General features: G+C 37.6%; 2 protein-coding genes across 11 annotated transcripts in view; one reads left to right on the forward strand and one right to left on the reverse strand.

The window, feature by feature from the left end:
• Nucleotides 1-1,218: 1,218 nt before the first annotated feature.
• Nucleotides 1,219-5,710, reverse strand: LOC311295917 (uncharacterized protein). Of its 2 annotated transcripts, XM_084417484.1 has the most exons (6): nucleotides 5,022-5,710; nucleotides 2,960-3,047; nucleotides 2,556-2,870; nucleotides 2,093-2,293; nucleotides 1,934-1,983; nucleotides 1,219-1,348 (listed from the first exon to the last, which is right to left on the reverse strand). In XM_084417484.1, exons 2-6 carry the CDS (start codon nucleotides 3,009-3,011, stop codon nucleotides 1,298-1,300), a joined length of 669 nt encoding a protein of 222 aa, XP_084273610.1. In that variant the 5' UTR covers nucleotides 3,012-3,047; nucleotides 5,022-5,710; the 3' UTR covers nucleotides 1,219-1,297. The 2 variants fall into 2 exon arrangements, with proteins under 2 accessions (XP_084273610.1, XP_084273609.1); XM_084417483.1 differs by lacking the exon at nucleotides 5,022-5,710 and having other exon boundaries at nucleotides 1,281-1,983; nucleotides 2,960-3,102.
• Nucleotides 5,711-5,873: 163 nt separating this feature from the next.
• LOC311295879 (uncharacterized protein) overlaps nucleotides 5,874-25,787 on the forward strand; it is a 166,563-nt gene continuing 146,649 nt past the window's right edge. For 8 of the 9 annotated variants that reach the window (XM_084417414.1, XM_084417419.1, XM_084417418.1 and 5 more), the window contains exons 1-8: nucleotides 5,874-5,947; nucleotides 7,118-7,259; nucleotides 11,019-11,135; nucleotides 12,380-12,484; nucleotides 14,763-14,867; nucleotides 15,026-15,142; nucleotides 15,531-15,615; nucleotides 21,845-22,040. In XM_084417414.1, the coding sequence (XP_084273540.1) occupies nucleotides 7,237-7,259; nucleotides 11,019-11,135; nucleotides 12,380-12,484; nucleotides 14,763-14,867; nucleotides 15,026-15,142; nucleotides 15,531-15,615; nucleotides 21,845-22,040 (748 nt within the window). In that variant the 5' untranslated portion in view covers nucleotides 5,874-5,947; nucleotides 7,118-7,236. The remainder of the gene's footprint in view (nucleotides 5,948-7,117; nucleotides 7,260-11,018; nucleotides 11,136-12,379; nucleotides 12,485-14,762; nucleotides 14,868-15,025; nucleotides 15,143-15,530; nucleotides 15,616-21,844; nucleotides 22,041-25,787) is intronic. The other variant, XM_084417415.1, reaches the window with a different exon arrangement.

The raw sequence follows: 25,787 nt of genomic DNA on the forward strand, positions 1-25,787 counted from the left end.
TTTATTAATTTGTAGAGGGTGTTTTGGGTGTTTTTAAGGAGGTATTAATCAGGCCAATACTACTACTCTACTACTCTTTTTAATACAAATGTGTTAATGCAATACAATCAAAAAGAGCAAAAATAACCGTGTTCACGCCTCTTCATTGCTAATTTCTCAGTTTTTTACAAAACTTTTTTTTTTTTAATAAATTTCTCTGTTTTTTAATGTCAAATGAGGGTTTGCACTGGCACGCTATTAGTAAATCTGGCCTAAAATGTAGGCATACAAATGTCAATGTTTTTCTCATCTAGCCTTAGGGCTTGTCAGGTTTCCAAGTAAATCTGAAGACTTTTAGCAGGTTTTGTTGTGTTTGATTTAAACTGCAGGACGATTGCCTTTCAGGATCAGGGTTTGACACCCTTTCCCTTTGAGAAAATATCTAGTTTATAAAAGCCAGCAAACTAAATATAATAATATCAGTTTAAAATGTGAATATTACAATTTTTTTTATTTATGGTTTTGTTATTTTTAAAATGCAGTTTTTAAACTCAAACTTTTTTTTTTCTCAAAGCGCTTCACATTTGAAGGGGGGGAATCTCCTCAACCACCACCAATGTGCAGCAACAACTGGATGATGCGACGACAGCCATATTGTGCCAGAACGCCCACCACACACCAGCTTACAGGTGGAGAGGAGACAGAGTGATGAAGCCAATCAATATATATATAGGGATGATTAGGAGGCCAATGGGCAAATTTGGGCAGGATGCCGAGGTTACACCTCTCTTTTATTGAGAGAGTCAGGACCTCAGTTTAACATCTCATCCAAAAGACGGTGCTCTTTAATAGTATAGTGTCCCCGTCACTATACTGGGGCTTTAGGACCCACACAGACCACAGGGTGAGCGCCCCCTACTGGCCTCACTAACACCTCTTCCAGCAGGAACCTAGTTTTCTCATGAGGTCTCTCATCCAGGTACTGACCAGGCTCAGTCCTGCTTAGCTTCAGTGGGTAACCAGTCTTGGGCTACAGGGTGATAGTGTTGCTGGCTGAACTTTCCACTCCCACCAGTGGTTTTGTGGGATCGCGGTCTCACGCTAATTTGCCCCTTTTGTTGTAAATCTGGCCCAAAATATTTTATTGTGACGATGATCATATGTGAATATCAATATCAGTCTAAAGGAATCCAAAAACATGATTTAATTCAACAAATATACATTTTATTTTATTTGAAAGAGTAATACTGTATAAAACACAAAAGTCAATACGATGATCAACACATCATTTGTAAAGAAACAGAATCAGAGAGTTTGATCAATGATCTGTGATTAAACATGTATAAACCACCTCTGTCATTTCAGATTTCTGTAAGAAACACAAACACAAAAGGTCAAAGGAGAAAAACAAACCTGATGTTTCAGATGCAAAAACTGCAAGAGCTCAAAATTAATAAATGACAGAAATATGCTGAAAATCCATCGATAGATATTACAGGGTATGAGTCAATGTTTCTCACACTGAATGATGGTCTTGTGTTTGTGTGTAATGATCTCTGTCTTTTTATATTCTTGGGACTTTTATTATGAAATTTTGAAAACAATAGCAGCTTTCATAACAGTGGCAAAAAATAAAAGCAAGTGGACTGTGGAAATAAAACATGTTCAACATCAGATATCAGGACAAGAGCAAATACAGAGCTAAATATATAAATGCAAACAAGTCAGACAGACATTTAGCACAGGAAGCATGATTTATTTATAATGGAATAACAGCATATACTATTTCACAAACTTATTAAACATATTTGCCAATATTTAATGTGCAGTGTTTAAAACAGTGGTAGTATTATATTGTTTTATGTTATGCAGTTATTTTGCATTGTTCATTACATTTAAAAAAAAAAAAAATTGCTAAATGAATAAATGTAAATGTCACTGAAGAGACACTCACCATCATTTGTCCAGTGTGTGTGTAGAGTGTTGCATCAGTGTGAGTCTCATCTTCAATTGTAATGACAGACATTTTCAATCAAAACATGTATTTTCCTATAATATTGCTGCTCCACATTATTGTTTACAGATGTATAAGCTGTAGGTGCATCTACAGTACCTGTGTCTTTGTGTTTCCTGCACATACAGAAGATCATGATAACAGCCACGATCATCAGAGATCCAGCAGCAGAAGAAGAGATCAGCACTATCAGAGACACTGAGACTGGAGGAGGAGGAGGAGGAGGAGGAGGAGGAGGAGGAGGATGAGGAGACTGTGAAGGAGACTGTGATGTAGGATGTCGGTCTGGAAGTGTAATGGCTAAAGAGAGTCATTAGTGGCAGTTTGATTGACAAAAAAATACAACTTTGTAAAAACTTTAAATGCTAATTATGACTATTGATGTACTTGAACATATCTGTCAGAGTTCAGTGATGTTGAGATGTTCAGTCTGGTGTCTGAAGAGATCGGTCAGACATTTTTTATTTTCTATCAAACTTTGGCCTAAAGCTGTTTTACATGTACCCTGCTATAACAAGAATATGACGAAGACAGTAAAAGTACAGTGTAATTCTCTACTCACCATCAACAGTAACTTTGAATCTCTTGATAAACTCCTCATTCCTAATAATGGTTCTTAATTTATAAAGTCCAGAGTCTGTGGTTCTGATGTCACTGATGGTCAGAGATCCAGTCTGATCCAGTTTCAGTCTGTCTCTGAATCTCTCATCATTATCATATCTAGTAATGTTCATGATCACTCTAGCGATGCGAATGTTTCCAAACCTCCACACAATCTCTTCATCTCTCTGTATGTCTGTAAGATCAGGGTTTAGAGTGACAGAATCTCCCTCCATCACTGACACTGACTTCACTGCATCTGTGTCACCAAACACTCCTGAAACACAATATTATTAACAGCTTTTACAGTTAACAATTTTAACTCTACAGTATCACTAGAAGTATAAAAACATGTTTATAACTCACCAGACAGACAACACACACTCAAAGAGAACAAAATAAGTGTGAGCAACATCATCTCCAAAAGTCTGAGATCCTGAAATCACTCTATGATCTGAACAATAAGTAGATAATCTGAGGTTTATAAAGAAACTCTTCAGTCAGGAAGAATAAACACAGTTCATGAGCGCGTCTGTGTACGTGAACGCGCTTAACACTAGACTATGTCACATGGTACAGTCAATGAAAACTAACATTTATGTAAGCCTAATAAACAATATAATGTAATAAACTGCTTAGCAGTTTCCACCAAAATACAGATACTGTTGTCATTATAAATAAGCAATCTTTTAAAAATATGAAAATGGGATCTTGCAATGCTGTATGTTTTGAGTTTTTTTCCCAGTAGACTTTGTTGCTCAATACAACGCCTGAAGTTTTACCAGTTTTATTTTAACATTATCTTGTTGTATGGCATATAAAATATGGTCAGCATGTTTATGAGTCACATGACTAAAGTTCACACATTTGTTGGTGTGATCGAGTGAAGCGCTGTTTCATCTGTTTTATTAGTTTCTGAACTGTGTCATTTCACACTGAATAAACATTTGTCATTTTAAGGGTCAATGCCACAACTAGAAATGTTTGACTATCATTTTCAACAGAAACAACACATAATTATTTTTTAAAGAGATTTTAAAATTACAGTATACTGATGGAATCAGATGGCATCGTGCATATTGTATTTTCTGCAATAGCCCATTGAATGTTAGACATCCTCAGTTTTTCTTTTCTCACTTCTCTTTTCTCTCAGAAGCAACATCCTGTAGAGTATTTTGACAGTGTCTATTTCAGTAGAAAACAGCCTGTAAATGCTGGTCTTATTTGGAGCTGATATAAACTGATCTCCCAGCTTCCAAAACCACAAACAACACCAGCAGAACTAAACAGACTAAAACAACACAGGCTGGATTTGTTAGAAGGGTATGGCAAATGTATTTTATAAAAGTGTTTGATGAAATTGATATACTTTGGAGTGTATGTATGCTTTACATACTGTGCTCTTCTGCTGATCTTCTAGGGTGGATATTGGTGAATATAGGCCTAAAAAATAATCAAATTATTTCACAATGCTAAGTTTCCTGTACAAAAATCCTCTGAGGCTTGTTAAAAGGCATCATCATCATCATCATCATCATCATCATCATCATCATCATCATCATCATCGCCCCCTAGTGTCCTAATGTGAGAATGTCTGATTCATCAGTGACGGACTGATAGTGACCTCACAACAGCAGCCACGCCCACTACAGCAGAGACAACCAATCAGAACAGTAAAAAACATCCCAATAACAGAACTGTTCAAAATCTTTCAAAGTTTCAATATGCAATCTACAAAATAACAACCCTTCAGAATGAAGCATAACCATTTTGAAAAAGTTTATGTTAGTTTATTAATTTGTAGTGTGTTTTGTGATTTCATTTTATTTATTTACTTATTTTTTTTGAGGTCTTGGCTATTCAAAGACACATCTACTACTTTTCATTTGTATTATACAAATGTATTAATAAAATGTCCAAACTTATAAAACTGATCCGAGATCAGGTAAAAACATAGACTGGTTGATGGGTTCACTGCATGTGATACCATACTATCAATTTTACATTTCTACACATTTTAGAAATGATCTCTTATGTTTTATATACATATATATTCGGGTGCTATAAAGCTAGTAAACATATATATATATATATATATATATATATATATATATATATATATATATATATATATATATATATATATATATATATGTATATATATATATAGGCTATGTTTGTCAGGTGAGGATCCTCAGAAGAGTCACTATAATACTGTATCTATGAGGATACATTAATATATGTGACGATGTGATGTCTCTGTCAAGGTTCATGAATGCATTGTTTCCTGCTTGTCTAGTATTATGTTGTTATGTGGGTGTGGGTGTGTGTTAGTGGGCGTGACCGGCCATCATTGTCTGATCAGCGGTCCAGCTGATCTCATTCAGGGCGCCAGCTGCAGCTAATTCACTCACCTTTAAATACTCACCCATTTCTCATCTCCTTTGTCAGATCGTTGTTTGTCGTTCTCCCGTTCCTGTTTGGTGCTTCTTTGTTCCTGTTCCGTGTCTCTGTGGATTACGTTCTTCGTCTGGATCTATCACCTCCATTCACCAGCGCACTCAACTCACCTTCTCACAGCACTGTTGACCCTCGAAGTCCCTGCGCTACCAGCCTACATTCCACAACGGGACTCTAATATTCTCCATTTTCAATAAAGAGTTTACTTGCTTCCTGTCTTCTGTCATGACAGTCTCTGTACAGCAAAATCTAAAATGTTTATTATATATTCAGATATGAACTGTTCTGATCTGAGAATATGGCACAAATTGTAAATGGAGACTAACTGATTTTGTAACACCGGTGTTGTGATGGCTATTTGTTATGCAAAGTCTTCATGTCTATGTCCTCATTTTTGTATGTGTTGAAATTCGGTTGCAGTTATAGCCTATAGTGACTATAATCTTCAATTGTACATGTTGTTCCTGAGCCATTGCTTACAAGATTCACCTACACTTTACTAGCACCTGAATTAATTTCAGAAACACCTATATAGTTTCTGAAATAAATATTCACCTATAAATATTGTCACATTTTATATGAACACATCTCACAATTGGTTTGCTGACATGATTTGCGCATGATATCTGACTAACACAAATTAAGGCTGACTGAAAATTTAAGACACAAAAGTGACGATTTATTAAGGCATAAATGAGTTCGAACGACCAGTCAATGTTAACCGTGAACAAATCTAAAGGCTTTAAAAATCATAAATGTAGCAGAACACTGGTTGTTGGCAAAGGTCACTTATGCCTTGTTATGGGTGATCCTGTCATGTGACTACTGATAGTAAAAGTGAGAAAAAGAAACCATTTTACAAATCGTTTCTGATGCTCCAGACCGACGCAGCAAGTAAGTTTTTTTTTGTAAACGTCCTCAATTATTACAGTGATTGATAATTACGTTAAAGAACAGTTAATGGTTTTAGTATTACGAGGCCTTTTTTTTTATTTCATTGGCTGTTGTTTTGTGATGAAATCAAAATTGAAAGCAAAGCACACAGCGGGAAACCAGACCTCAAGCACGTGGTGAATAATGATTTAATGTATTTATGTGTCAATGTCAAATGTAACAAATGTCAGCTATAATTAAATAGAACATTTCCGTGCACGTTGCACAATGACCTAAATTAAAAAATGCCCATTGAATCAGAATAAATCCTCGAATTATGTTGTTCTTTAAAATCTTAAATTAATTATATCTGCAAAACATTAATGTTGGTAGCCTACTGTTGTTTGTACCCTAAGGGGGGTTATTGCTGCTCTCCCTGCTCTTATTCATGCTAGACTGCATGGATGCGCATGAGTTCTTGCCCAGAACAGAACCGTCAATCCAAACTGCATGCTAGTTGTCAATCGCATTTGACGATAGTTTTTTTTTTTTTTTTTTTTTTAAGAACAGGTAATGCTTTGTCAATACAAGTATTAAATGGCATTTTTTAAAATTCCTTCATTTTATTTTTGCCTGTTATTTTGTGATGATGCAAAATCGAAAGCGTACCGAACCGGAAATCAGACCCCATAAGCACGTACAGTTTACGTAATGATGTAAGTAAACATCAAGTAACGTAACGTAATGATGCTTTAATGTATTTTTGTTTGTGTCAAATGTAACAAATGCAAGCTATAATTAAATATAACTTTTCCGTTCATATAGCACAATGACCTATAACAATTGTAACCATTGTGGGAGCATTTGAAATAGCCATACAATAAATTCTGAGCAAATAATGTGAAATCAAATGAAAAGATATGGTTCGTTGGTGGATAAGTAGCCTAAATATGAGTGTAAAATCATATAAAACTGCAATATATGTTTTCCCTTCAATGTTTTGATCCAGCGCTGAAAAAAAAGTGTTTCTCCTTGCATAGAATGTTTTTATTTTGTTATGTTTTGTTTTGAAGAGTTATTTGAAATGCACCTAAACATTTGGTTACACCCATGTTATTTTTGTGCAGATTGTTTGTTACCACCTCAACACTCATAATTATATTCACCTCATAACATTATGGTTATGTCCAGGTCGTGCTGAACAGCTGAATGTCTTCAACACATCGATCCCAGTGCTGATCTGTTTTCAATGGCAGTTTAGCTGCAGTATGTCAGAGGAGTGAGGAAATCACTCTCTCTCTCTCTCAAAGATGAGTCTCTCAGAGAAACAGAGGTAAGACCGCGTCAAGGATTGATTGCCCTTTGAATCAGAATTAATCCTTGAATTACGTTGTTCTTTAAAATCTTGAATTAATGATATCTGCATTACATTCATGTTGGTTCTGTTTACCCTAAGAGGGGTTATTGCTGCTCTCCCTGCTCTTATTCATGCTAGTCTGCATGGATGCGCAGGGAGTTCTCGCCCAGAACAGAACCATTCCGTCAATCCTATGTATGCTAATTGTAAATCGCATTTGACGATAGTGGTCCTGACAGAAAGTTCATTTTTGGGTGAACTATCCCTTTATGAAGCTCAGTAAGATGGAGGATAAGACTTAGTGTTAGTGTATATGAGTCTATAGAACACAACAAACACATAGGAATAAAGTAAAATGAAGAAGCGTCATGTTCAGAGACCAGTTAAGGTGTATGGTTAAAAATTAACAAAGTGTCCTGCTTCTCAGTTACAACTTTAGTTTATCTTTAGTTTATCTGTTTTACATTCGAAAGGTCACAAAGATGCCGATAGTGATCAAGGTTTATTGGCTGAGGTGTTGATCTGCCAGGTGTCACAACTTCAAAAAACAATGTTTGTTTGTTTAAAAAAACAATAACATATTCAAAAAGATGCAGAAAAGGACAAATGTTAAATGTCCAGGGAGTTATTCAATTACAAAATTCATTGTAATAATAGGGCAAAGTTACCAAATAGTCTAGATATGAGGTCCAAACGTTATAAAACTGGCATGTTTTTTGATGTAATCTATAGGTAAGATGCTCCAGGGGAATCAACTCAAAAACAACCTTCTGCCAACCTTTAAGAGATGGAGATTTACTGATCCAATTAAGTAAAATATTTTAAAAGGATACAATATTGTACAATTTCTTATTAGCAGATGAAACAATGCGTCCATTGGGTATAGCAAACACCAGTGACACTGAGTCAAAATCCAACTGAATATTAAAGATCTTTTCCATTTCCCCTAGGACTAAACACCAATACTGTTGCAGTCTGTTACATGACCACAGACAATGTGTTAAAATACCTATTTCAGTTTTACATTTTAGGCAGTCGGCAATAAAGAGGGGTTAAAAAAATGCCTGCGCTTAGGGGAAATATGGAGTCTATGTATGATTTTAAATTGTATTTCTCTTGTACATGTACAAACAGATATTTTCTTAGCATAAGACCAAATGTCATCCCATGTTTCATCATCAATGTCAGTAGCTAACTTTTCTTCCCATTTAGTTTTAATACTCTGGGTATCAGCAGAAGAGATTGAACACAAAGAACCATAAAACCTACCCAGAGACATTTTTCCTGATGATAAAAATAATAACCCCTCAACTGAAGATATTTCACAATTTCTAACAAGTGTTGTGTTATTCGTAATGTCTTAATTGGAGGAAACGAAAAAAATCCTGTTTGAACAACTGATACTTCTGAATTTAACTGCATAAATTACATTAATTTATTGTCTGAAAACATATCCCCAAGCCTAATAAGTCCTAAGTTACACCAACGTTTAAAACCATCATCCAAATTTCCTGGAGTGAAATCAGGGTTATTTAATATTGGGGTAAAGAAAGAAGTCAATTTAGATCTACCTTCAAGCTTACAGACCAATCTCCATGCTTTCAGAGTGTTAACTATAATTGGATTATCATAAATTCCTTTTATTTTTCGAAAACTCTTAACAAAAAGATCTCTTAAAGGAATTGTGATAAGGAAGATTCAATATCTAACCAAGTAGAGGAAGAATCATTACTAACCCACTTTGCAATGTATCTCAGATGAGAACTTAATTGATAGATCTTAATATTTGGAAAATCCAACCCTCCCATAGAACTTGGGAGATAAAGTACTGACATTTTTAATCTAGGCTTGCGTTTACTCCATATGAAGGAAGTCAGCCAGCTAATCATGCCCTTTAATGCCCTATTTGAGAACAGTATAGGAACCATTCGAATAGGATATAATAATTTGGGTAATACAATCATTTTCACAAGTGATATCCGACATGGCAAAGATACTGGCAAGGAATTTCAGCATTCTAAATCTTGCCGTATTTTCTCAAATAAAGGAACAAATTAGATTCATACAATTGCTTCAATTGAAATACCTAAATATATGAAACCTAGAAGTGACCACTTAAAGGAAAACAGGGCACAATATTAGGTTTGGAAATAAGAGTACCTAAAGGCATTGCTTCAGATTTAGCTAAATTAATTTTATAACCAGAGAAAGTACTGAACCAGTTAATCAACTCAATCAGAGCATTAACTGACTTCTCAGGTTCAGATAAAAAAGCAATACATCAGCATAAAGCGCAATCTTATTTTGTAGCCTATGTCCCACCTGTAAACCTGAAATAGATGTTGCCTATCTGATCGCTTCAGCCAGAGGCTCTATAGCCATCACAAATAAAAGCGGTGACAGGGGGCAACCCTGCCTGGTGCCTCTATGCATATGAGATAATCAGATCAAAAGCCATTCGTCAATACAGCAGAGCTTGGGTCTGCACACGGCACTCTGAACCATTGCACAATTTTCACCTAAAACAAATTTTTCCAAAACAAAGAAAAGATAGAACCATTCAACATGGTCAAACGCCTTCTCTGTATCCAAAGACAGCACTAACCATAATTCATACTCTGTATAAATCCCAATTATCGTAGACAGAATTGTTCAAGGCGCATTGCTAAAACTTTAGAAAGCAATTTCCGATCTACATTCAGTAATCAGGGCTTTTAGTGGATTATTGTAATGGACTCCTCACTGGCCTTCCCAAAAAGACCATAAGACAGTTGCAGCTCATACAGAACGCTGCCGCCAGGATTCTGAGCAAAACCAGGAAATATGAACATCTGTTACGAATGAATCCACTTGAGGCAAGCTGGTTGAGAACCCAAATGCAACTTTACTTTAAAACATAATCAAACATGAAACATTCAATAATAGACAAAGACACAGGGCAAACATGAGGGCTTAAATACACAAGACTAACGACTAGACAAGGGACACCCTGTGAACAATGAAACAATGAACCAATAACAACATGACACATTAGACAAGGGAACACATGGCGGGATCACATGACATAGATGAAACAGGAACAAGGAACAAAACCCAAACCGTGACATCATATCACACAAGTCCTCAGGTCCTTACACAGTATTGATTTTGAAGTATTATTACTGGTATATTAATCACTCAATTGCCTAGCACTTCAATACATTGCAGATATGCTCACTTAAAAATAATAGATCACTCAGATCATTAGGATCATATCAGCTAGAAATACCAAGGGTTCACTCAAAGCAAGGAGAGTCCGCTTTTAGCTATTATACCAGCCGCAGCTGGAACCAGCTTCCAGAAGAGATCAGATGTGCTCCTACTGTAGTCACATTCAAATCCAGACTCAAAACACTTCTGTTTAGGTGTGCATTTATTGAATGAGCACTGTGTTCGTCCGACTGTTTGTACTGTACTGTATTTTATTTTATTTTTCTAAACTGTTTTAATTATTCTTCTTTCTTTAGATTATTTTAATTTCTTCTATGTAAAGCACTTTAAAATACAATTGTGTATGAAATGTGCTATATAAATAAACTTGCCTTGCCTTGGTGCTGAATGCATTTTTCATGACTCAATTAATCAATTTCTCCTTTGGATTTGAGTGAAGAATAATAATGAATGGTTTTAATATAGCATTCATATATATATATATATTTTACTGAGGAACCTTCTGTAGTAATGTTTTTTTTTTAGTCTTGTCATTAGTGAAAGATCAGGCTCACCTGTATCCAGCTCTGTGTCTGTGAAGGATGACCATTCAAAAAATGATGCACCAAACTTCAGTGAGAAAAGACCATCATCTACCAAAAGGTATTTAATGGGTTTCTTATTGTTACTACACATAGACTGAAAGAAAGTATTTCAATAAATACTTTTTCATAAAACTTTTCTGACTGTTTTTTCTTAAAGCATTAATTAATTTCTAGTGTCACAGTTAAGGAAATAATTATTGGCTACACTATTAATGGCTATTAATACACAGGGACAAACAAGCTTAACAAGATAATGAGTTAACAAGACGCACCTGGGTAAGATTAACCAACAGGGACAACTACACACATGGCCACAGGAACAGGGCATATCACAAAAGTTCAGACAAGACATGGGGAATAACAGAGTCCCCTCCCTTAAGAGTAGCTTCCAGATGCTTTGTGCTAAGCAAAACCTCATAACAAAATCCAGGTGGTTGGTGGAGCGGAAGCAGTTCAGGGGGAGGGATGGTGGAACAGGTCCGTGGAGTGGAAGAGGGTCAGAAGACTGAGCAGGGAGCAGGGAGCATTGTCAGAGCAGGCAGAACAGGTGGCCAGGGCTGAGCTGATGACTTGAAGAGCTGATGACTTGGAGACCTGATGACTGATGACTTGACTGATGATGGTGGAGCTAGCGGTGCTGGTGACCTCTATGGTGGAGCAGGAGACCACCACCTTGGCCATGAGTTCATTTTGGCAGACAGTTCAATGAAGGCTTCCTTGGCTGTGAGAGAACAGAGGCAAACGGGGTTCAGAGATGGTGTCCTTGGCTGTGTAAGAGCAGGCAGAGAGTTCAAAGAAAGCCTCCTTGGCTGTAGTTTTTTCCATCTACCCATCTAATTACCATATGCAACATTGCACCTTTTTCAAATGAGGATGAATTATCTCCTGTAGTAAAGTGTTTTTTCTTCTTCTCTTGTTTCTTTGTCATTAGTGTAAGATCAGGCTCACATGTGTCATCTGTGTCTGTGAAGAGTGACACGTTACACTAACATGCAGTGATGTTAACTTGGTGTATGTACTAGAACTTGACTGAATACAAGAATAAATCAAAGTATTTTGAAAGAAATTGTAAACGGCTTTACTTGTTTATGAATATGGCCATTAAATTACACAGGTAGCCACTAGGGCACTACATTCCACAGTGGAAATACAGCACAGGCAATCATGTATAAATACATTACACACAGGGGCAATATTACATCTACGTACCATTTGCAAATTATGTCAAACCTCTTTAAATGACACTGTATTATCTCCTGTAGTAACTTTTTTTTTTTTCCTTTCTGCTCTTTGTGTCATTAGTGAAAGATCGTTCTCACGTGTGTCCAGCTCTGTGTCTATGAAGAGTGACCATTCAAAAGATGATGGACCGTACTTCTGTGAGAAAACACCATCATGTACCAAAAGGTATTTCTTGTGTTCTCTATAAAACTGCTTTTCCAATCAACCACCTTTCTGTACTGATGAAGTAGGGAGTAGTAAGATGCTGGTTTGGCCAAATGAAATTGACAACTGTGAACCTGTACATTTTTATGTGATTTTTTTTCTTTTTGTGTGTGGTTTAGTTGCAAAGGGCGAAAGACCACAGTAAATATTGGTAAAATCAAATAAATAAAACACAATAGATACTTTTTCATAAAACTTAAAAAAAAAAAAAATTCTTAAAGGAGTCATATAATGCCATTTTTGTACAAGCTAATATGATTCTTTAGGGTATAAATAAAAAGTTTGTAATATACTTTAATAAAAAATTCTCATTAGTGTTGTAAGAAAACACAAATTTTACCTGGTCAAAAACAGCTCTGTTTTCAGCACGCCGTTTAAGTGCATGTGTCTTTAAATGATAATGAGCTTTGCTCACCCCGCCCCTCTGTTCTGTGCGTACACCATTTGTAACCATAGACTGTAAAAAAATAGTTTGTAACACAATAACACAATAACCATAACGCGTTGTTCATTATAAACGTGGGATTATGAATTATATTGAGAACGTCGTACATAGAAAACATGTCCTAATGTACCCTGAGTGTAAACAGCCGCATTCACCGTGAAGCGTGCAAGCTATTTGCAAAGATTAATATAAAGATGAATATAAAGGTTAATAAAACGTTACACTCACTTCTTCTTCTGGAGGTGCAGCAGGAACATGAATACTTGGTACTGATCCTTTTTTCAGGAGCAGAAAGCTGTCTGGTGTGAAATGAGCAAACATGAAAGCATGGACGTTGATCTTGGGGAATCCCCGTGTCAATGCTTTGGGAATATTCCCTTCGAAACTCAGCCACTGAGTCTTCAGCAGTTCGGATTTAGGAACATCAAAATGACAGCTGTGTTCCTTATTGCACCCAAGAACAGAACACCAAAATCGCTTAGACGCCATTCTTCTCCAGTATATCAACCATGCACTATGATGACAGACAGCTCGCTCACGAGCGAGGGTGGGTCTGTGTTGAAACGCTGCTGTCAATCAACAATCGTGGGAGGGGCGTCCGACCTTGTGACGTCACTAGGTCGAACGGCTTGATTTCAGAGAGTGTAAAACATATAAGGATATTTAAAAAAAAAACACTGGATGGATTTTTATCATTTTATGATGGTTGTGTACAGGCACTGCCAACACACATTTTAGTACAATCAACTTGTAAAAGTGCATGTACCATTATATGACCCCTTTAAAGCATTAATTAATTTCTAGTGTCACGGTTAAGAAAATAATTAATACACACATGGCCACAGGAACAGGGAATAACACAAAAGTTCAGACAAGACATGGGGAATAACAGAGTCCTCTCCCTTAAGAGTAGCTTCCAGATGCTTTGTGCTAAGCAAAACCTCATAACAAAATCCAGGTGGTTGGTGGAGCGGAAGCAGTTCAGGGGGAGGGATGGTGGAACAGGTCCGTGGAGTGGAAGAGGGTCAGAAGACTGAGCAGGGAGCAGGGAGCACTGTCAGAGCAGGCAGAACAGGTGGCCAGGGCTGAGCTGATGACTGATGACTTGACTGATGATGGTGGAGCTAGCGGTGCTGGTGACCTCTATGGTGGAGCAGGAGACCACCACCTTGGCCATGAGTTCATTTTGGCAGACAGTTCAATGAAGGCTTCCTTGGCTGTGAGAGAACAGAGGCAAACGGGGTTCAGAGATGGTGTCCTTGGCTGTGTAAGAGCAGGCAGAGAGTTCAAAGAAAGCCTCCTTGGCTGTAGTTTTTTCCATCTACCCATCTAATTACCATATGCAACATTGCACCTTTTTCAAATGAGGATGAATTATCTCCTGTAGTAAAGTGTTTTTTCTTCTTCTCTTGTTTCTTTGTCATTAGTGTAAGATCAGGCTCACATGTGTCATCTGTGTCTGTGAAGAGTGACACGTTACACTAACATGCAGTGATGTTAACTTGGTGTATGTACTAGAACTTGACTGAATACAAGAATAAATCAAAGTATTTTGAAAGAAATTGGAAACGGCTTTACTTGTTTATGAATATGGCCATTAAATTACACAGGTAGCCACTAGGGCACTACATTCCACAGTGGAAATACAGCACAGGCAATCATGTATAAATACATTACACACAGGGGCAATATTACATCTACGTACCATTTGCAATGTCAAACCTCTTTAAATGACACTGTATTATCTCCTGTAGTAACTTTTTTTTTTTTCCTTTCTGCTCTTTGTGTCATTAGTGAAAGATCGTTCTCACGTGTGTCCAGCTCTGTGTCTATGAAGAGTGACCATTCAAAAGATGATGGACCGTACTTCTGTGAGAAAACACCATCATGTACCAAAAGGTATTTCTTGTGTTCTCTATAAAACTGCTTTTCCAATCAACCACCTTTCTGTACTGATGAAGTAGGGAGTAGTAAGATGCTGGTTTGGCCAAATGAAATTGACAACTGTGAACCTGTACATTTTTATGTGATTTTTTTTCTTTTTGTGTGTGGTTTAGTTGCAAAGGGCGAAAGACCACAGTAAATATTGGTGCAGAATTTACACGGTGGGAAGCTCTAAAAGCACAGAAGAAATTGAAGAGTGATGTGGAATTGGCATCTTTTCTTCTCAACAGGTGAGAACACAATATACCGCAGTTTACATTTTACAATTTATTACCATAAATTAAACTTGATCTTAAATGGATCTACTTTGTCAAAATATGTGACTTAATAAGCCATGATATATAACGTTTTTTTTTACATGTTATGTACCTGTGCCTTTTAAAGCAAACTGACCGTTTGCAGTGATCCATATATAAATATAAATCACATTGAACATTTTTGAAAGTTAAATTCATCATAAATTTCAGTCATCAGGTTCAAGTGGAATACATATGCAACTAAGTCTATTATTACAACCAACAGGATAGTGCCCCTACATAACTCTGCTTTTTATTGTAACTGAGCCATTAGTAAGGATTGAAATGCAAAAACAAAACAAACACCTTTCTTTTCTACCAGGGTTCAATCTGAGAAATCAGACTCAGATTTCAAGAATTATCGCTGCCGCCGGGATTTCAAAGGCAATCTCCTCTGGATCTTCAAGGTAAGTAAAACAAACATAAATTTATGCTTATGATTTATTTTATAACAAACAAATAGGTTATTGAACAAATGTAAAATTGTATTTAATTAAAAATTTTATATCATGCTTACTTCCCTCATTTTTCAAATCTCAACTCAAAAATAAATGTATATATGACTGAGAGTTTGGAAATTTTTATGACCATTAGCAGGAAAAATTAATGGCAGTCAATACACAAACACATGATCTGACATACCAAGAAATCATGTTGATTATTGGATTTGATCCATACCTGGTAATAATATATTATAATATTGTAATATTATTTTGGCAAAACAGATTTGGCAAACGCTCCAGTGCACATTTGCGTTTCCGCTCTAGTCTGGGGAAAGTCAGATCTATCTATTTACAATAGCTGTGTCCAAAACAGTTCACTCATTCACTAATCCCTGTATAGTGTATGGTATTTGAGTGCACAATATCTGCAAAGAGTGAACGAAATGAAGTGAGTAAATTCAGACGCTGACACTGTGCGTCGGAGAGCTGGAGCTCACTTACTGTAGTCTCGCGTAGCAAAACCTTCAGACTGATGGCAGAAGACTGATCACAGCTTTTCTTGGCCAAGGACCGCCCAAGAGGATGTTTGACTGACATGCAACACAACCAATCACAGTCCATTTTGTTCCGCATCATGTTCATGTGGCAATATAATGTCGATGTCCCTACAACAACAGACCGGCGTGCATCTAATAAATTATTTATTCAAGAATGTTGTTCAAGTTTAATACAACAGTGACGATGAGAACTTCACATAGGCTACTTTTGAAAATCCAGCGTTTAGTTGATCCTGGTAAGCTTATTGTCACAGTTGTAAACACAACAGCTTTCTTCTTCCAGGAGGGGTTTTGGCGTCACGGCATTTGTTTCCAAGTGGACTGATAAAGAATGTGACACACACATCTCTTGGACATCCTGTAGAATTCAACCAATCATATCGTGACTTCCAAACTCCTGAAGTGTTTCCAGAAAAGTGTGCCATATGCATCAGAGTTTCTGCCAACATTCCATGGGCGTGGCGTGGCTGAGACTAGCTTTGTCACATGTAGTGATAAAACTCCTTTTATCTTACATGTTACTTACTTTATAAAATAATATTAACAACAATAACAATCATAATGACTTTTTTTTTGTAATTATATATACCTCCGTGCCAGCTTTGGAATTTCATCAACAATAATGTGTTTTTGCATCAGTAAGCAATGTAGCCAATCACAGACACTGTTGTTGATCTCATAAACAAAGTGGCCAATCAGAGGTGTTTAAGTTTCCACTCACCTCTCAAAATTACAAAGTTTTATTCAGTGCTGAGTTATGCAGGATTGCGAAACCTCTCATTAACAAAGTGTAGACACAATGTAAGTAAGAGATTAATCGTAAAATTGTTGACAGCTTCATTTATTGCAACAGAACTTTGTGAGATCGCGATGAACTGACAAAGCAACAGCTTTTTGGCGACTGTAGCGGTCTTTGCTCATTTTCTATGGAGCTTATAATATGGCAAAATTATTTGAATTGTGTAAATTAATTATTGACAAGTGTAATCTAACAAAATTGAATATTATGTGGAATTTTAAATAGTTCTGAATTTGATTTCTTTAAATGAATATTGAAATAGATTTTTAAAAATGTACAAATTGAAATGTTTTTATGGCTGAATTTTATAGACATGTATTTCCAAACAGCTGTTTTTTTTTTGTTCTGAATTCTTAGACTGCAATTATCTAGTTTTAAAAAATACAGATTCAAGTTTTCAAGATGAAGAAGAAATTCGTAACTTCAAATTCAGTTTTCTAAAATTCAAAACGCGGAAATTCAGATCGTACAGAAAGTAGGTCACGTCATCCACAGGGAAGAGTAGAGGATCTCAGAAAAGTCGAACGGAGCATTTTGGCTGCACTGCAGTATAGTTTTTTGGCGCAAATGTGGTGGATGTTCAAGAGACTTTGGCCCTCATTTATCAAAAGTGCGTACACCAAATTTCCAGCGTACACCCAAAACCACGGTGACTTTGAGATTTATCAATATGAACGTTGGCGTACGGCACGCTCAAATCCTACGCCAGCTCAGGAGGTGGTGTACGCACGTTTTGAGTGCGGGAATGCGCAGAAAAACAATTCCTAACACCACAAAACGCACTGACAAACTAAAAGATATGATATATTATGACCCACTGTAAAAAAACAACAACATAGTAATTATAAACTTCAGTGTTTATTTTTGTGCAACATGGACTTCAATGTTTAAGTTGTGTGACTTTACCAAAGCATTTGAATTGTAGGCATATGTATTCCTTCAGTTGCGAGCCTGTGCGCTTTACCTGACAGTTCACGCCTTGTTTATACTTTCGCCTGGCTCCGCAGCGCGAGTCTCCGCAGACTGCGCGCGCACCTCCCCAAACGGACGAGGCGTTTATACTCGACGCGCTCGCCGTTGTACTATTCTTTGAAACGATGGTTAGGCCAGGGTTAGGCCCGGCAGGTGTGCACGGACTGGGTTAAGTAATGAAAGGCTTTCAATGACCAAAAAAAACATTCAGACTGACAAAATAATAAAAATGACATTCTTCTTTTAAATAATAATAATAATAATAATAATACAAATAATAATAATAACGACATTCTTCTTCTAAATAACAATAAGCGTCATTAATAATAAAAATCTAGAAATCAATTTTGTTTCTTTCCACTTCCCTGGTTTCGCTTTCTCTTTCTCAAAGAAGTTTCTCTTGTTTGCCGTCTTCCGTGTGTCCATGGCGTAAATTGAGGGCGTGGGGGAAGCGGAGACTTGAATATATAGGGGCGTGTTATTCTAATGACGGTCGGTATTCAAGGTCAGGTATTGCGTACACCTGGATTTCAAAGGTACGCACAGCTTCATAAATCAGGCGGTGAGAGGAGTGTAAGCATAATCTTACGGCAACAAATACACCCGTTTCTACGCAAGAATGATAAATGAGGGCCACTGTGTATCATTAGTTTTTTTTATTTAATATTGAAAGTAGAAAAATCAAGCGTAGCGTTAGTTCTGGCAGGTCACGTTAGTCAAGCTCGCATCAGCTGACTATCAGCTGATCCACATCTACCTATAGGAATACGACGCCTATCACCGTATACATATATAAGCTGCTTCAGTATTATCAGCAACTATCGCGTTTCTCAGGAGCGAATTACCCTCCTCCATCCCCAGTTCCTCCTCTCGTCAGTCAGGATTTGGCATTCTGATTCCCTTCGAATCAGAATAAATTCTCGAATTATGTCGTACTTTAAAATCTTGAATTAATGATATCTGCAATACATTCATGTTGGTTCTGTTCTGTTTACCCAAACGGGGGTTATTGCTGCTCTCCCTGCTCTTATCCATGCTAGGCTGCATGGATGCGCAGGGAGTTCTCGCCCAGAACGGAACCATACCGCCAATCCAAATTGTATGCTAATTGTCAATCATATATGACAATAGTGGTCCTGACAGAAATGAGAAACCCGCTTGAATATTGTTACAATATGATATTGTCAGCAGAGTGTGTCAGACCAGGTTGATTGAGAGTCCTGTGAATGTGACGTCATTGAGATGCACAAGCACGAAAAGTAAAATTGGGGACACTGAGAAGTTTGCGGTTGTGAGATTCTTTATTTGTAGGAAATAAGAGTGATTGACAGAGTGGATCAAGCGTATAACAAATATTAGATTTCTAATATTAGAATAATAAGTCCTCCGCTGCTGAAGTTGTATGGACTCTTAACGCGTTTATTGCAACTATATTTCATCTTTTTCTCTTCAAACAACCAGACTCACGAATGGCTTGACACAACCCATACAGGGGAGGAGCCTAGACAGGGCTTTCTTCTGTAGACCAAGCGTGCCACACAAGTGCTGAAAAGTGAAGCCAAAGCATCTCGATCGCCCCCCGGTGGCTGGTCCCAGTATAGGTCATAAAGCCCGCCTCCTCATGAAGTCTAATGGACTCGATGGAAACTAAGCATTCAAATTAGACAAAAAAAAAAAACCCAATCAAAGATCTTTTGTCATTCATAGTTTTTATCATGCTGATTTAATTTTAAGTGTTTGTTTTTTTTAAATACGTTTGATCTTAGTGCACTTAGACCCGATAACAATGCAGTGCTGAAGTGCCAACTAGTCTCTCCCTGTGAAGGATCCCTTTCCCACTCTACAGATAAAGCGTTGTCGGTATAATTTTGGTTTCACGTATCTACCCCAAAGTGATACAATTCTTCGCGAATCTCTTTGCTAGTCTGTTTTGGTTCCGTGCGCCGGTTCCGCTTTTTCATTTCCTACAATGGCGAGCGAAAGAGAGAAAGTCTTGTTCCTCGATCAAACGTTCCTCAACTTGATCCATCGTTGAAACAAACAGTGCAGTGGTCACTTTAAAAATGGCGGTATAGCGGGAGGGGGAAACCGGAAAAGCTACACTCCGGAAATGATGTATAATCTGACCAATCACAGCCCTTGCGGTCTGCGTCGCCTCGACGCGTAGTTACAATTTTTTGGAGGTGCACGTCAAGCTACGGCGGAGGGGTCGGAGAGGGGTTCGCGGCGACGCAGAGGGGTATGCGGGGGTACGCCGTCGATTCGACGCAGAAGCATAAAATAGGCTTTAGTCAAGGCTGGATTAGTACCCCCAGGGGCCCCTGGGAACTGAAGCTCATGGACCCCCTTCCCTACCTGACAACCACGTCCTCCAAAGGAGGCGATAGAAAATATAGTGACAACCAGCAAAGTGCAGGCAGCTGACCTTCGCACCACCAGAGACACTCACACTCACACTCACACTCACACACACACACACACACACACACACACACACACACACACACACACACACACACACACACACACACACACACACACACACACACACACTATCCATGTATTTTCCGGAATCTCTGTGTGAAAGGGGCTACACACACACACTGAATGACTAGTTCACAAGACAATGATGCAATGCATAAAATCATCCCAAGGCAGTGTATGGGTTAAGAGATTATTTATATGGCAATTTAGTGTTCACTTAAACTCAACAAAGCAGAAAGCACAACAGTAATTACGAAACGTGATTGACTGAAGATACAACAATGCCGTTACACAACACAGCACTAAGTGAGTCTAATATATAGGCTAATATTCGATTTTGTTAGATTACACTTTTCAATCATTCAAATTTACACAATTCAAATTCAAATCATTTTGTCATATTATAAGCTCCATAGTTGTCGAGGCTACAGTCTATATAATCATTGAATAAAACTATTGTTTTTTTTATACTGCTTAGAGAACCGACAGCCAATTGCGTGCTACAAACATTTAAATGCTGAAATCACTCTGCACAGGACAGAAATAATCTGTTGAGGACATTATATTTTAGCTAATTTCTCGGACACATCACAGTTTTAGGTCTGGACATTTTTATGAAATATGAGATAATTTTATGAAAATATTCCCAATTATTATTCCCATTATTACACGTCTTTTTTATTACATGTTGCCTAAAAAAAATCATTAAAATGCAAATTAGATACAGTGAATAGATGCATTTCATAGAATGGGAATGGCATTTATTGCAATATTTACCCACGTATTGCATAAAGTAAAATGGTGTATCAAATAATTCTGTTATATCTTTCATAACATAGTTGAGAATAATTTTTATACAAAGTTTGGATTTTAAAAAGCTAGAACCTAAAAATTGAATGTTTAATGAAATAAAACATATTTTGTTTTTGCCAGTTCATGTCTTTTCATGTCTTTTAATTTTCTTAATAAATTGGTCCTAGTTCCTGGTATCCTCTACAGAGGACAAATATTCATGAAAAAATATTATTGCAATTATTTTCCAATTATTGGTAAAAGTGATGACTTGTAAATATTCTTAACTGTCCCACTGTAGCCTACAATGCTATGGTGGAGCCGTTGCTCAGCCTTCATCTGCACTTTACCAGAGCACCCAGTTATTTGATTCTGGAACCGGGCCTGTTTGTGTTTTTGTACTCACCACCACTTTACCTTACGTATGTTCAATATTGTCAAACTAAATGAGTGCATTTTACTGTTGCTTGCCTGTAATTTGTACTACAAGTAAATAGTTTACAAGTTAAACATGTTTTAAATGTATATGACAAAGGGTATAAGATTTGGTTACTTGGTTGACCCTTATTTTTTCTTGCTTTGTTTTCAGGATCTTGAGAACAAAATAATCATATTTCTGAAGAATGAGCTGGAAAAGTTTAAGAAAATTTTAAATAAAGGGAACACCCAATACTTTGTGCAAGACTTTACAGAGGAAATGTATGATGTCAAGGAAGCAGCTCTTGATATGGCACTCTACTTCCTGAGAGATATGAAGCAAGTTGAGGCTGCAGATGCTCTACAAGGTAAGAGAGTCATGGGCATAACAATCTGTCATTGTCCCTTATAAAATATACAAGAGAAAATGATATTTTCTCATATATGTCCTTCTGTGCTGGCAATGTCAGTCCAACTAAGGAAGTTAAACTTTACCCAAATAACAACCCCTGGGTTTCTAAGGAAATGAAACATTGTATTAACCTGAAAAAATGGCCTTTATGGAGGGTGATAAAAGTCATTTTAATGAACTGAAAAAGGAACCGAGAGACAAAACTAGGCTGGCCACGCTTCGCTTTAAAGACAAGATGGAGGAGAGGATTATTGGGGGAAATACAAAAATAGCATGGCAGAATCTGAATATGATGATGGGAAAAACTAAAGCTTCAACTCAAGTTCATAGTCCAGACCCTGCTTCCTTTGTAGAGCAGCTGAACCCTTTTTATGCCAGGTTTAATTTGACTAATCCCGGGAACGACTGGGACCAGTTTGATATCAGTAGTACCTCTACACCAATGAGTGTGGATGAGCAAAGGGTTGTTTCCATCCTTTCCAAATTACAGCCAAGGAAAGCTCCTGGTCGAGACGGACTTGAGGGCCGCATGTTGAAAGAGTGCTCGGCCCAACTAGGTGGTATGTTGACACAGGGTATGTACCTAAAGCATGGAAGAAGACAACCATTATTCCTGTTCCTAAAAAAACCCATGTCAAGAAGATGACAAATTGTATACCTGTGGCACTCACTTCGATTCTTTGCAAGTGCATGGAGAAGGTGGTGGCGGGGGAGCTTACCACCAAGGTAGCTGAGTGTCTGGACCCGCTCCAGTTTGCCTATAAGCCAAAATGGGGAGTTCAGGGATGCCTGCTTAAAGGACAAGTTCGGTATTTTACACTTAAAGCCCTGTTTACAGATCGTTTCTGATGAAATAGAACGGTTAAAATTTGGACACATGCTGCTGTCCCGAGAATTTTAGGTTTATTTCGCTTCCCCCCCCACCTACAGAATGGCTGCATAGGTGCACTCGAACATATCCTTCCTAAAACGCATTAAACTTTCGTTTACAAAGAGATGAAACTCACCGAGTGGTCAGGGGTGTTCACTGATATGCTCATACAAAAATCGCTGCAAAATATGCTTTCCAACAGGTGTTTTACCATTCGTTGTAAAACTGTGGATCTATTTTTCCAAACGTCTCACACCCGTAGATTCTTCCGTTGAGAGCTTGAATAATAGACACTCCAGCCCAGTTGGTGGCGATAATGCACCTTTGCCAATTGCAAGCAAACCACTGGCATTTCATTGAATACACAGAAGAAGCAGAAGAAGAAGCGGCGGAGTAATACCGTACCTCACACAGCTCACCCAATACAAGTCAATGGAGTTGGACAAAAACTACGATAAAACCTGTTGGAAAGCATATTTTGCAGCGATTTTTGTATGAGCATATCAGTGAACACCCCTGACCACTCGGTGAGTTTCATCTCTTTGTAAACGAAAGTTGAATGCGTTTTAGGAAGGATATGTTCGAGTGCACCTATGCAGCCATTCTGTAGGTGGGGGGGGAAAGCGAAATAAACCTAAAATTCTCGGGACAGCAGCATGTGTCAAAATTTTTATCTTAACTGTTCTATTTCATCAGAAACGATCTGTAAACAGGGCTTTAAGTGTAAAATACCGAACTTGTCCTTTAACTCTCTTTTGGATAAAGTGACTGGACATTTGTTCGGATTTTATTTATGGATTTTACTTCTGCTTTCAACACAGTGAACATTTGTCTATTACTGAATTGCCTGCAGAGACTACAAGTTAACTCAAGTCTTGTTCTATGGATTAAGGACTTTTTAAAAGATAAACCCCAACATGTCAGAATGTATGGTTTTAAATCTAATAGTATCATTGTAAATACGGGGGTTCCTCAGCTTTGTGTGTTATCGCCCATTTTATTTTCTGTATATATACAAACGAAATCAAGTGTGATACTAATGGTCTGTCCCTTCTGAAATATGCTGATGACGTGGCTTTGGTGACTTGCATAACAGATGAGCAATCCCTGGTCACATATAGACAATATGTTGATTCTATGGTCCAAAGGTTTCAAGAAAGTCCTCTGGAGTTGAATACAAGTAAGGCAAGGCAAGGCAAGGCAAGTTTATTTATATAGCACATTTAATACACAATGGCAATTCAAAGTGCTTAACATAGAAGAAATTAAAATAATAAAAGAAATAATTAAAACAGTTTAGAAAAATAAAATACAGTACAGTACAAACAGTCGGACGAACAGTGGCACAGTGCTCATTCAGTAAATGCATAGCTAAACAGATGTGTTTTGAGTCTGGATTTGAATGTGACTACTGTAGGAGCACATCTGATCTCCTCTGGAAGCTGGTTCCAGCTGCGGCTGGCATAATAGCTAAAAGCAGATTCGCCATGTTTAGAGTGAACCCTTGGTATTTCTAGCTGATATGATCCTAATGATCTGAGTGATCTGTTGGGTTTATATTCAGTGAGCATATCTGCAATATATTGCGGTCCTAGGCCATTGAATGATTTATATACCAGTAATAATACTTTAAAATCAATCCTAAATTTAACTGGGAGCCAGTGTAAAGACCTGAGGACTGGTGTGATATGTTCATATTTTCTGGTTCTGCTCAGAATCCTGGCAGCAGCGTTCTGTATGAGCTGCAACTGTCTTATGGTCTTTTTGGGAAGGCCAGTGAGGAGACCATTACAATAATCCACCCTGCTGGTGATGAAAGCATGAACAAGTTTCTCTAAGTCTTGTCTGGAAACAAAACATCTAATTCTTGCAATATTTCTCAGATGATAGTATGCTGATTTAGTTATTGCTTTGACATGACTACTGAAACTAAGGTCTGACTCTAGTGTCACACCAAGATTCCTGACTTGATTTTTGGTTGTTTGACCCCTAGAGTGAAGGTATGCGTTCACCTTGAGAACTTCATCTTTGTTTCCAAACGCAATGACTTCAGTTTTGTCTTTGTTTAATTGAAGAAAGTTTTAACACATCCAACTGTTTACTTCATCAATGCATTGGCACAGGGAGTCGATGGGGCTGTAATCGTTAGGCGATAGGGCTAAGTAGAGTTGTGTGTCGTCTGCATAGCTGTGGTAAGAGATTTGGTTCTTTCTCATTATTTGGCTCATTGGGAGCATATACAGGTTGAACAGGAGTGGTGCAAGAATTGAGCCTTGAGGGACTCCGCATGTCATGGATGTCCACTCAGACTTATGGTCTCCTATACTCACATAATAACCTCTCCCATCTAAGTATGACCTGAACCATTTTAGGACTATCCCAGAAAGCCCCACCCAGTTTTCCAGCCTGTCAAGAAGTATGTTATGATCGACAGTGTCAAATGCAGCACTGAGGTCGAGTAGCACCAGCACTGATAATTTGCCTGAATCAGTATTTAAGCGAATATCGTTTATTATCTTTATGAGCGCTGTCTCTGTGCTGTGGTGCGGTCGGAAACCAGATTGAAAATGGTCAAAGGATCCATTCAAGCTCAAGAATTTGTTCAGCTGATTGAAGACAACTTTTTCAATGATCTTGCCTATGAAAGGAAGATTTGAGATCGGTCTATAGTTGCTTAATATGGTCTTATCCAGATTGCTCTTTTTCAGGAGGGGCTTGACAACTGCAGTTTTCAGGGAGTTCGGAAAACTACCAGAGTGAAGTGAGGCATTTACCACTTCTAGAAGATCTGCTTCTAAACTGTTTAACACACTTTTGAAAAACGATGTGGGA

This window comes from Rutilus rutilus, assembly GCF_951802725.1.
Source record: "Rutilus rutilus genome assembly, chromosome: 8".
In the NCBI taxonomy this organism is placed as follows: domain Eukaryota; kingdom Metazoa; phylum Chordata; class Actinopteri; order Cypriniformes; family Leuciscidae; genus Rutilus; species Rutilus rutilus.